The sequence below is a fragment of the Calidris pugnax genome, unplaced genomic scaffold, assembly GCF_001431845.1.
Source record: "Calidris pugnax isolate Ruff unplaced genomic scaffold, ASM143184v1 scaffold70, whole genome shotgun sequence".
In the NCBI taxonomy this organism is placed as follows: Eukaryota; Metazoa; Chordata; class Aves; order Charadriiformes; family Scolopacidae; genus Calidris; species Calidris pugnax.
This window is the reverse complement of record NW_015090862.1, coordinates 9,254,590-9,267,340: the sequence shown is the minus strand read 5'-3', so window position 1 is coordinate 9,267,340 and position 12,751 is coordinate 9,254,590. Positions and strand designations below refer to the sequence as shown.

The 12,751-nt window shown below is 49.7% G+C and overlaps 1 protein-coding gene across 1 annotated transcript in view; it reads left to right on the top strand.

Moving 5' to 3' along the window:
* Positions 1 to 77: 77 nt before the first annotated feature.
* Positions 78 to 12,751, top strand: part of SHC4 (SHC (Src homology 2 domain containing) family member 4) — a 32,389-nt gene continuing 19,715 nt past the window's right edge. The window contains exons 1-2 of the mRNA XM_014944274.1: positions 78 to 1,314; positions 10,625 to 10,695. Coding sequence (XP_014799760.1) covers positions 736 to 1,314; positions 10,625 to 10,695 — 650 coding nt within the window. The 5' untranslated portion in view covers positions 78 to 735. The remainder of the gene's footprint in view (positions 1,315 to 10,624; positions 10,696 to 12,751) is intronic.

Sequence of the window (12,751 nt, the reverse complement as noted above, 5' to 3'; positions counted from 1 at the left end):
GCCGGGGCTGCGGCGGGGCCCGGCGCGGCGGGGGCGGCTCGGCCGCTGCGGAGCTGCTGCCCCGCGGCTCTGCGGGAAACAGCGCCGGAGGCGCAGGAATACCCAGTTGTTTCTGGATTATGGTGCTGAAGGACTTTCCGGCAAGAATTAGCGAGGCTGACGCCGAGAGCTGCCGGCGCTCTTCTGTATTTTCCTTAAAATCCTGGGTTTGTGCCTGACGGGAGCGGGGCGGGAGCGTCGCCGCCCAGGGATGCTCTTCGCCTTCGGGGCGGCCGCCGGTGGAAATGCAGAGAGCTGGGCACCTCACGGGGTTCCTGCCGGTCTGAAAATGTGTTTGAGCTTGTAGCTCTTTTGCTCTGCTTTGTGTGGAATATGCTTGAGCTTTCGCTGCAGCCAGGACTCCGCGGTTAACGATGCTACAGCTGTGAGTCTCCAGAGCCAGGTGGGATTTAGCGCCTGGCTGGAGGCAGGTCTGGATAGCGGCTCTTCAGCTCAGGCTGCTCTGCCACCGATGTGCTTTCCCGTATGCTGCTCTTATTACTGCTTACAAAATACCAGATGTCCGTGCAGTTTTAAGCCTTGTCCATTGAGGAAAATAAGCCACTCGAGAGGGAGTCAGCAAAAATATCCAATAGGTTTCTGTTTTTAAAATTGTTTGACTCGCTTGATTTCCATATCGTTTATCAACAAGAGCCAATTTATGCAAGAGTATCCAGTTACAGAACTGCCAAGGCTATGAGAGAACGCAGCCAGCAGAGCCTCGGTGGACACGTCCTGTATGTAGGGTTATTCAGACATCCAGGAATGCTGCACAGGGCTAAGTACAGCCGATTCAGGAATGATTCGATAACATCCCTAGATGAAGGTACACAAAATACATCTTTAAACATCAAAGGTTCTTCCTCCTCTTCCCATTCTTCAACGCCTAATTTACTGACGGAAGATGTCTCCTTGGGGCCACAGGACACCTGCACCACCCTGTGCACGCTGATCCCCCGGATGGCTAACATTAAACTCGCCAACCCCTCAAATCTGCCGGGGCTGAAAAGCTTCTGTCTGGGAACGAAAGAGGTGCCAAGAATTAAACTCACGGAGTGCGTTACCATCCCCAGCAGTCCAACCTCCCCCGAAATCAGCTGCCTCTCAGCATCTTATCCACAGCCTGACCTGGACAAGCTGCCCCTGACCCCAAAGCCAGCAGGTGACTGTGCCGTGCGGGGAGCTGAAGAGGCCGCTCCTGCGGGCAGGCAGGACAGGAGCCTTGCACAGAGCGGTGAAAGCGTGGGGGAGCCAGGAACGACCTACGGCGTGCGGGTGAGTACTTCTCACAGGGTTTCCATTCACTGACAAAGCAAACCCCTCAGGTGGCTGCAGGGTGACCTCTGTGTTCCCACTCCTGGAGCCAGGGCCCGAAACCACTGACTTCCTGTGTATTTCCTGTCTCCTGACATACATAGGGCTGTGGTGGCGAACTGAGGGAGTTAAAAGGACCACAGCTGTTCCCTGAGGTAACACAACATCCATTTCCAAAAGACTATCTTTAGACTCTCTGAGGAGTGCAGCTCAGCTGCAATTCAAACGGGTTGCTCTGACCTGAAATACATGTTGGAGGGAGAAAGAGGCCCACAAAAATGGTTTCCCATCCCTCGCAGAGCAGCTCACAGGCACTAGGTGCACACTGGCCCACACCACTGACATATTTGTCACAGAGAGTGTGGGAGAGCTGCTACTGGGACTGCTGCTGCTGTCCAGAGCACCTCTGCCCTGGGAGGTGAGCTGGCAGGATGCAAAAGCCACCTTCCTCGCTTGGTGCTGTGTCTGATTTTCTTGGTAATGGTGATATACAGAAAACACTGCCTGTTTCTTCAGAGGACACCCTAAAATAGCCTTTTGGGTATTTTTCATGTTGTAGACTGGGGTTGGTGTGTTCTAATTAGCTGTCAGTGGCCAAGAGGAGACCGTGCCTCCTGGCCTCAGTGCTTTCACCGTCTCCAACCCTTCCACATTTGGGAGCTTGCTAATTTTCTTTTCCTCTCTGGATTCTGTCTATTCTGTTGCCAGAGCTTGCTGCTTGCTAGCTGTTGCTTCCTTGTCTACAGTCTGAACCCCTGACCCTGCACATTTTAGTGCTTACGCTTCATCTGTCAAAAGCACTCCCTGGCTAAAACTGCCCGTTGCTTGCATGGAGGGAGCCAGTGCAGACCACAGGGAAATGGCAGAGCAAGCAGTGTAAACCTGCTTCAGAAATACTCATGTAATGGCCGGGCTGGCCAAGGGATCCTGTAGTTCTCGCAGCCCTTGTGCCTGTCCCTGACATACAAGGGGGACCGCAGGAGCCAGCTGTCTGAGGGGTTATCAATCAGAATCTGCTCCTCCAAGTGGGCTGCAGGCAGGGCGCTAAGAGAGAGAGTGTGTGTGTAAGCTCTCAGGTTGGTGTACAGAAGGTATCTAAATGTGCCAGAAGGAGTAAAAATCCATAAGCACTGCAAAATTTGTGTCCCCCATGTGATGATTTGCAAGCAGGAAAGTCTAAAGAAATGTGCAAGGCCAAGAAAAAATGCAGCAGGAGAGCAGGCAGATTAGAGGGAAGAGCAACATGGGGAAACAGCCGTGTTCACCTTTCCCCAAGCAGGAATGAGATGCCTGCCTGGCATCCAGCAGTGGTGGCATGGCTGGTTTGATGGAACATTGGCTTAAAGGTGATGGTGTCCCAGCACAGTATGGGCCACTGTTAGCAGAGCCGCAGGAGACCTCAGGACATTCCAGCAGTGGAGCTCGTGATGAAGGCTTTGAGGTACCTATGGAGACTCAAATACTGAAATGCTAATGCCAAAGGCACACTTAAATAATTCAGTTTCTGGCATGGGGAGGAAAGGATGAAGTGCAGGGGGAATTTCCTGGGTTTCTGTTGTGGCCCAGGGCTGAGAGCAGAGGCACTGAGGTGTCACACACTGGGGAGCACATGAGCAAGAAAGGCAGAAGAAAGAGCAAAAAAGAGAAGGACTTGACGGGAAAATCATGTGAAGTGGGGAAGGGCTCATCTCTTCCTGTTGCTCCCCAGGTTGCATGGTTTTCTGCTAGTCTTTCTGGAAGTCAACCTGTTTCATGGGGAGTCTCTCTGAAGGGGGTGTTGCTGGCAGGAGCCTCCCAGTGCAATGAGCAGACATTTTCCCTGCATCTCTCCTGCATCTCCCCATTCGTGTTACTCCCATGGCAGTGGACCTGCAGGAGCCAGCCCCAGGAGAGATGCAAGAGTGCTGCTAACGTGGACCAAAATGTGTCCTGCCCAAACTCTTGCTGTTTTTTTATAAACAGCCCCTTTAATAACAAGCAGGTCAGTAAATAAGCAGCCTGGGGGTTTTGGGGCCTCAGCATCAGAGCATGGGCAAGGAGCTTGTTTCCCTGGGGACCATGAGGCTACTCTGGGAGCTGGTGATGAAGCCTCAGCTGGGCTGGGAAGCAGCCAGGGGCTCAAGGCTGCAGTGCAGAGGGAGTGTGGTGTGATGGGATGGTCTCGTCCTCAGGCAAAGCGGGGCTGAGGGGCTGGGCAGCTGCAGGAGCGGCTCCCAGTCCTTTGCCCAGTCCTTTCTCCAGTACTGTCCCCCTCATCCTGGTCCTGGCTTTTCTTCCTGTGGCTTTTGAAGACACCCACTGTCCCCACGCAGCTTCTCACACCCTCTTAGGGATTGCTGGGATCTCCCCAGAGACCGTTTGAGGAGGAAAGCCAGATCTATGTTACCGGGATTGCTGCTGCCGGAAATCTTTGGCCTTAAAAGCTTAATTGGAGTCTGAAGAGGATTTGGCACTTCCGTGGAGAGGATCTGCAGTTATTTTAGAGAGGCAATAACATAGTGAAGTAATGAAATGCCTTAGGGCAGAAGCTGTCCCCTGTGGACTGGAGTGAGGCAGACATTTTCTTTCTGGGGTTGGTTTAAGAAGAGGCGATGCCGGGCTCATTGCACCTCCCTGGGAGGCAGCCGTGGCTGTGCATGGCTGGCAGTGACAGGGCACCTGTGTCATGGCCAGGTGTCACCTGGGCTCTGGTGAGGAAGCTGAGACCCATAATATCCCCTACTCCCCCGAGATGCTTGTGCAAATAACAAAGAGCCAAAATATAAATATTTTAATAGGAGCGTGGACAGATCGGGACATATATGTATATTTAATCAGTTGCTAGTCTCTAGAGTAAAAGGAGCTTGACTGCTGCTAATGGAGGGTTCAGAATGATGTGAAGCGCGTCCTAAAAGAGTGCACATGGGCACCTGTCCCCTGCACAGTCCTGCTTTTGTCCATGGAGACTGTGACAGGTCAGGCTGGGGAACCTGCTCCCTGGCTCTGTGTGGATGCAGGGTTCAAGGCAGCCCTTGCCTGGTCCCCAGAAGCTGCCAGGACCCCTCCCCTGCTCAGGGCAGGGAAATAATTGCAGGATTTCAGCTGCAGCGTGCCACCCCAACTTCCCTGGTGCGTGCCACCCCAACATTGCACCCGGAGAGCTGCTCTGGCCTCAGCACCCTCAGCAGCCTGCATCACCCCTTGAAAATAAATAACTACATGTGTAGGCAGAGCCGGGGCTCTCGCAGGAAGGAGATGGGCTGCAGTGGGTCATGGCTTCAGAGCCGCAGCTGTGACTCGTGAGCTGGGGGCTTGGGCCTGTAGGGTGCTGGGGAAGTGCTTGCTCCACCGAGCACATTTTTAGGCCATTTTCTTTGTCACAGCTGGGAGCATGGGGACAGGGCAGTTTGAACCAATGCTGTTGGAGCCCTGGCCTCCAACTATGGTGCTGTGGAAAATGGCTTTTCAAAAACAAAATTAAAAAGACAAGCAAATGCATGTGTATATATATCTTTACACACAGGTGTGTACCTGTGTGTATATATATATATATATATATGTAAAAAATGGCAAACTTTACTCTGGGCTTTTCTCAAAATTTATTTAAAAATTGAAAACTCATGAATGAAAGGGTCAGACTTTCTCAGGAAGATTTCCATTTAGCAAAAGCCACATCTTGCTGCACCTCAGGGAAGAGGCTGTGCTGTTTGGGCAGGAGGAGCAGGACAGATCAAGGGCCTTTCTGTCTGTCTGCACCACTGCTGCTGCTGGGAGGAGGATGAGAGCAGGGCAAGTGTGTGATGTGAGGTCTTCTGGCACTTGTCATCCCCAGAAAATAGCAGTTCAGGGGCTTAGGCTAGCACTGGAAAACCACTAGGGTTTTTTTTGTGTGTGCTTAATGGTCTTCAGTGGGCTTTTTTTCTTCTGTGAAGGTGTTCAGGTTGTTTTCCAGCCTGTTCTGCCTGGGTTTTGTGCTCCCCTGTAGGTTCCGTGAGGGTACCCACACCTGTGGTGGTGCGTGGCCTTTGCTGTGGGCAGTCTTTGCCTCCCCTTGAGAGGGATGGGAGAGCAGACTCTGCCAGCTTTGCTTTCAGCTCTAAAGGGGTTGGTGTTTGCTGGAGGAAGCCAGCATGGTTCACGTTGAGGAATGACCGGTCAGATCTCCTGCAGGGTGCAAACGTGGGCCAAAGCTCTTCATTAGCAGCCTCACTGATGGCTGCTAATGGTGTTATGTAGCACCAACCCCAGCCTGGTAAAATGTGCCTGTGTGTTTCAGGATGAGCAGCCAGCTGGTCGGCAGCATGGCACGAGCTGACAGGAACATGGTGCTGCTGTCAGGGTAGCTGTGGCAGTCTCTGCTTTCCAGTGGACAAGTGGCTTTTCCACTCCAAAGCCACCACAGGCAGCCTCTAAGGAAGGGCTGAGAAAACTTCCCCACCAAAAGTACAGTCACCTGTGCATTGCTTCTTCCCTGCATCCCTGGCTGGCTCCTGGTGTTGTCCGTGGAGGGAGCCCAGTGCTTCACCTTCCTGCCAGGGTGAAAGCGTGGGGCATCTCAAATCAGGGGTTGCAACACGTGAGTGTGTGTCCCTGAGCCTGGCAGCCAGGCACAGGGAGGGCAGGGCCATGGCTGTTACAGGCAAAAGTCATATTTCCTTGATGTAAAAGGCAAAGGCCTGTCTCCCTATAACTCCGGTGCCATTGTCCTGCCACGTTCCAGCGGCTGCTGCTCGCTTCTGCCCAGTCTCCCTTCCTGCCAGATCCATCGCAAGCTAGAGGGGAGTTACTCAAGCAAATCAAAGTGAAACTCTCCTGCTGCTCTGCAGCTGCCTGCCCTGTGTGGCAGAGAGCTATGCCCCCCTAAAGGCAGCCCTTGCCTGCAAGGGAGAGGGGTGATGGGAAGCTCAGAAAGGGGTTTGCCCTCACTTTGAAAGCACCTTGTTAAAGCAGGGCTGGGAAAAGGAATGCTTGTATGGGAGTCAGCTCCCCGCTGTGCTCACATGCACCCAGCACTGCTCAGGAGGCTGCGTTATGTTTTTAGGAAATTTGAACCTAGTCTCACATATGTTTGGACAGAGGCTGTTTTGCAGCAGCATGTTACCTGACTGCCTCTGCGAGCAAATCCTGTCCCTCGGATTCATTGTTAGTCGGCCGTGGGATCCGTAGGAGCTGCTCTTGGCATTACGCATGAATTAATGCCTGTTAACTAATAGGTAAAATTGCAAGGCTGCAGCTGTGTTGTTTAATTAGGAGCTCTGTGCGCTGCTCCCTGTATCGTTCCTGCGGGTGAATCACTGGCTGTCATTCACGCTGGAGCTGGAGCCACTAACTGCGTTATGGCAGGGAATGAAATGAGACGTGGGTCTGGATTAGAGGGTGCCTGAAAAGCTTATTCACACAGGCCCTGCCTAGCGCCTTCACATCTCCTCCCACACAGTCCCTCATCCTGTTCGCAGTCACTCTCCATCATCTCTTGTAAACAGATGAGAAAAGACGTGTGCATCCTCAGTAACTGCCCGTCTCTACCTCCACCTCCCCGCCATCCCAGCGGCGTGGGGAAGGGGCAGCCAGCCCCAGATTGTCCCTCCGTATTCTAAGCCCAAGAGATGAAGCTCCCCCAGTGCTGACGCTCCCCCAGCCCTTTGCAGGGAGACAGGGGACAGTTTTGCTCACATCCCCATTAGAGGAGCCATTCTCCTTCCAGCAGGGGACAGTGAGCCCTCTCCCTCTCCTCCTGCTGCTGACAGATCAGTGGCTTCAGCATCTGCTTTTATTGGTGATGTCAAGGCTTAAGTGCTTGGCTTGTTACAGTATTGGCATTTTATTTTTCTGTAGGTAGTTGAATTTTGCAGTTGTACCCGTCCTTGTGGCCCTGGGCTGGTTACAGCACCCTTGTACCTGTGTCCAGCCTACTCTGGCTTCCCCTTAGCAACTCAGTGAAGCCAAGCCAGGCTCCTCTCACATCTTTAGAAGATGAACCCCATTCCTTGGTCACCAGCTTTGAACCCTCGACATCACTATGGCCATGTTCCAAAAACAGCTAATAGATAGCTTGGGTTCCTTGCAGAGCAGGTGGGTCTTGGCACACGGTGGCCATGCTGGGGGAAGGTTTGCACACTGCTATGGCTGCCTCTCCCAGGTGCTGCAGGAGAGCACCCGTGGCTGCTGCCCTGCTGATGCTTCAGCTTCACCCTCCCTGCAGCAGGAAAGCAGGAGCTGGCCTCAACCCTGCATCCCCAGATCCACCCCCAGCTTTTTGTGGGAGCTGCTGTTTGGGGTATACAGGGCGGGGAGCCTGAACTGGAGCCTGTCTCTCGTACACCACTTGTGCTGCTCACTGGACTCAGCTAGGGAGGGGTTAATCTTTTTCTTGCTTATTTGTTAATTATTTTTTCTTCCTCAGAGAGTGTCTTTTGTTTTCTTGAATAGGCTTCTGGTATCCCATTGTCCTTTTATGTGCTCCATGGGCTTCTCCCCAGCTCTGTGACCCCAACTTCCTCAGTCCCAGTCCTACAGCGTCCCCCAGCCTAGGGCTCTGCTGGTTCTCTGCACCCTCCTACTGAGATTCAGCCTTCCTACTGAAGGTTCAGCCATTACTAACTGTGCTGGTTTAGATAACCAACGGCAGCTAAAATAAATGAGGGATGCAGTGAGGTGCCGTGTTAATGCACTTCCCTACTCAGGCTTTTAAAGAAAAAAAAAAAAAAAGGTCTTTTGTGAATCATTGATAAGTTCAGCTTCACTCAGGGTCACTTATGCAAAAACCTAATATTGATTTTTCATCTTTGCTTAGAGTAGCTTCCCACGCATCTGTTCAGGATGCAATGGGGACTCACTTATCAGCATATGACTCACCTACTCCTCTAAATCTTTCTTTTCTCAAGGATGGAGGAGCAGCCAACCAGCTCACAGGATGCTTGACCTTACACTGTAGGATCAGAGGTCTCCACTGTGCTACAAGCTGAGGCTCTGGACATATTTTCTATGTTTGCTTTGTTCTCATTAAGCAGGAATATCTTTAACAAGTAAGATAGCTCTCAGAGTCCTTTACAAAGTCATTAAATGTTCATTAGGGAAGCAGTTCTGCTAACCCTTCAGATTCTTATTGATGTCCTTCCAGGGCTCTGACCTAATTCTGGAGTTCTCCCAAGGGTTACATTGCTATCTGGAAAGAAACCAAAATAGGGATAATACAATTGTTGTGGAATCCCTGCTTGACTGCACACATACGTTCTCTGTTTTAACACACACATTCATCTCTAAAAGATCTGAATCAGATACCTAAATCCAACCTTCTCTGAATGGCCCAGCAGAAAAATCGATAAATACAGTACATTTCCCTGGACAGAGAGTGCTTCCTCCATCCATTCAGAACAAGAGGACAGAGCCTGCATGTCCCTGCCTGGGACTGCCAGGCTCCCAGGGGCTTTGTCTCTGCAGGAGAGGTCTGTGCAGACAGGCTGTCACTGCAGCCCACGGGCACTGTGTGAGCACTGCAGGATGCTCCCAAATGCCCTTTTCCCTCCGGGAAAATTCATTGTGGAAGAGACGATGCAAACTGAGAGACCCAGACCTGTGCCAGCCTTGTGAAATGGAGATGTTGGAGCACTTCAACAGCAAAGAGATGGATATCAACAGCAATGCTGAAAGAATTAGTAAGATATGTTTTGGGAGAGGTAAACTCAGTGGATAGACTTAGCCTAGCGCACTTCATTGAGATGAAAATGTTCCATAGGTTTGTACATAACATCAAAGGACTGACACACTGTCACAGTCTTGATGTTTCTGAAAATTAGTCCTATGCAAATCCCAAATGAGTATAGGAAAAGCCCCCAGCTCTGCCCCATACAACAGAAGTGTGGGAGTCAGCCTCTAATTTAAAGCAGGTCAGTTTATAGTGCAAGCTCTTAAGAGCTGTTGCTTTGAGCTGGAATTGCAGCTCTACCTCCTTCATCTTCTGCAGAGCTTATTTGTCATCAGACGCACAGCAGCATGGAGCCAGTGGTTTTCCTCATGCCTAGTAATGCCTCCTGCTGCTCTGAAGGGACGTTCAGCTCTTCTGCATGGAAGCTCTGCGTGCATCAGTCCCATAAGGCTTCCGACCCCCTCTGCTCCGGGGCAGTTTCCCTCCAACATTCATCTGTTCCTCCCAGCTCAGTGCCACAGGCTAATCAGTGAGAATAAGCAGAATTGAAAAAAAGGAATGACTGGATTTTGTGTCCCCAGAATGCTTTACCTTTTTTTTTTTTTTTTTTTTTTTTTGGAAGAGGCATAACCACATGCCTCCAAAAAGTTTATTTTGCTATACTGATGGGTCATACAATGTTGCAAATGGTTATATTTACCAAAGCCTCTCTGGCCTCAGCACCTGTGGGTTCCTGTCACGGACTGGCTGCATGAAATATACTGGGGAGATAACATCAGGCTTTCTTCTGTTGTTTCTAATCTGACTCATGTGCACTTACAAATGTCCTGTGACATTTATACCTACTCACAACTGTAAAAGTTGTTTTCAGCTATATCAGAAATGCTGGTTTAAGTAGGATTGGCATAAAGCCTTTTGGATACAGTCTTTTGAAACTAGCTCCAAGGTTTTTCCTGTAACAAACAAAGAATAGAGCAAACAACTTCCAAGTGCTCTAAATGTAGCAAGACCATCTGTTGGCTTCAGAAATGAGCTTAGTAACAGTAATGTCTTTTCTGCTATATGTCCTGGAACCAGAGAATGCTTAAATTGCTTTTCTTTTTCTTCTTCTTCTTTTTTATTTTTTTAAAATCTCAAGTGAATTCTAATACCTGTATTTTGGATTTGAACACATGTCAAGGGGCACTTCTACCTGTCATTTTAGCTGTGTCTAGAAAAAGACATAGAGATTGAAAAAGGGGTTGATGGGTAAAGGGAGGGAAAGAGCAAGATTACAGTGTCACTATTCTGGTCCCCAAAAATCTCCAGTCACTGGCTATTTCCTGTCTGCCTCTCTCCTGGTAAATGTCACTGTGCAGGCACTGAGCAGACAGTTAGAATGCTCAGTAGTTTATTTTTTTCTTTTTTTTTTTTTTTTTTTTTGTGCTATGTTGTTGCAGCCACTGGTAGCTTTATTGCTCTTCTCTACACTTTTCAGTAAAACAAGATCTATTTAGGATGGCTGATTTGATTTTTCCATTTAGACTATGGTTCTGCATATACTTAGTGGACTGAAATCACATTTGTTTCCTTCCGTGATCCTCCTCTTACCTGTGTGCTAGATATTTACATGGTTCTCCTTTCCCTCTGTCTCTCTCTTTCCCCTAGTACATGGGCTGTATTGAAGTGCTGCAGTCAATGAGGTCCCTGGACTTCGGCACGCGAACGCAAGTCACAAGGTAGGTGGTATCAAACTGAAATTCAGCCCAAGAATGAAAATGTGGAGTGCTAATTTCTGCATAAAGCCAAGGGTGCATGCCAAGCTCCAAGACAATTTTGAATAGGAGTTTGCATGTTTTGTTTTGTTTTTTTCCCAAGCGATGATTTGAATTATTTGATCATTACAATGGGCTATTTGCATTGGAAAATGAACTGTTTCAGCCACAGAACTAATTTCTCTCCCAGTTTTTGTTCCGGATGCAGAGGGCCTCCCCCTGCAGTCGCAGCACGGTGCAGACATCCCCAGCTAGCCGGGTCCAGGCAGCAGCCAGGCTGTGCTCAGTGCCACCAGCACAGCTCCCCGGGCACCGGCTGGATCCGCTGGTGCTGCCGTGGCCGCAGGTGGCCGAGGTGGAGAGCCTGGGTGCTCCCTGGCCCCTCCGCTGCGCCGCTTCCCACCCGGCACAGAAAGTGCCATCAGTCCCTCAAACTAGCAAGGTCGTCTCATGAATTTTTATCAGATGTATGACATGGCTTGGCCCCCTCGGCACCAAGGCCAGGCTCAGCTGGAAGCGGCGTCACAAGGAAAATGTGTTGAAATGCAGCCCTTGCCACTGTACTGCAGGCCTAAGTCTCCAGGCTGCAAATCAGAAAAACGATGGATGTTTCGCTCTCAGATACTGCTGAATGTGGTTTAAACGTGAAATGTTTTGTGGTCTTTTGAGAAGTTTGCAACTTCTGTTGCAGATTGCTGCCGGTTGCTGGGTGTAGATTATTCATATACGCACCTGTGGGGTTGTTGAAATGTCCTGTCAGGAACAGAAAAGCCCAGTTTTATTTTTACGTTTATTCTTATCAGTGTGGGAGTGTTTGAGTTTTCAAAAGAAGCACCCTCGCTCCAGCTCAGAGCGCTGTGTGCTGCTGGGATGTGCTCACGATCCAGCCGCCAGGAATAACGCTCTGCTGGGCAGCCCCAGCAGCCGCCCGGCATCCCGACACCTCCACGAGCTTTTTGGAGGGGTGGGTGGGTGCAGAGTATTTTGGCCCGGCCTTAGACCTGTTCCCTCCTCCCCTCAGCTATTTTCCTGGCATGGTTCATGCTGAGGATGCCAGGAGTGTGGCTGAGGCTTCCTGCGCCTGCCCAACTCTTCCTTCCTGCTGGTGGATGATTTACAGATGCTCTTTTGCTTCCTCAAGTGTTCATATCAAAGAAATCCTGGAGAAAGGAAAGGAACACGAAGAGATAAGTGTTACATTTTTACCTATTGGCTCCCAGACTTATCAACTAAAAGGAAGTATCTGAAAAACTTAAGTCCTAAAATGCCGAGCAGCACTCGAAAGCTGCCCGATTTGTTTTATATTCATAATCAGTGGTCGTTGACATTTACAATCAGCATAAGCACACACTCACCCAGTTCCTGCATGTGGATATGAAGAAGTGCCTGAGATACAAATACACTTCCCTCAGCCTAGTTGTGTACTGATCAGGAAGAGCCGTGTAGTAGTTATGCCAAAGCAATCAGTGTTCAGACCAAGCCACTGTATTATTCTTCAACAGCCTCAGCCAGAGAGCCAGGTTATCTCCTGTTTGCAAGACACGGAGTATGTTTGCTGCTACACTTACACAACAGAGCTTGGGATGGTTTGTCTGGAAAATAATGATATGAATTACTGTGGGACAAGAGCTTGCCAACCTAAATTTGGCCCAGATAATAAGGTTTTGTTAACCGGAGCTATGTGAAAACTTAACAATGGAAATATTTCCATCACCTAAAAAAAATGCCACTGCTGACCTTAACGGGCTCTTTTGTGCATGAGAAATTCAAAACTTAAACTGTTTGCAAACCGAATGCTGAAGTGCTGAGCTCATGCATGCAAACTTTAAAGTTCGATCGATTACAAGCTGACTGGAGCTAAGATAACATTGATTATTCCCCTATTGTTCTCCCAGGAGAGTGAGTTTAGAGACGCCATGCACAATGCACCAACCAAGGAGTTATTGGAAATGATCCCATTTTAATCATCTCTGTTATTTGTACTGGGGGTAAAAAATTTCTTTACTCTGATGGCATTTCA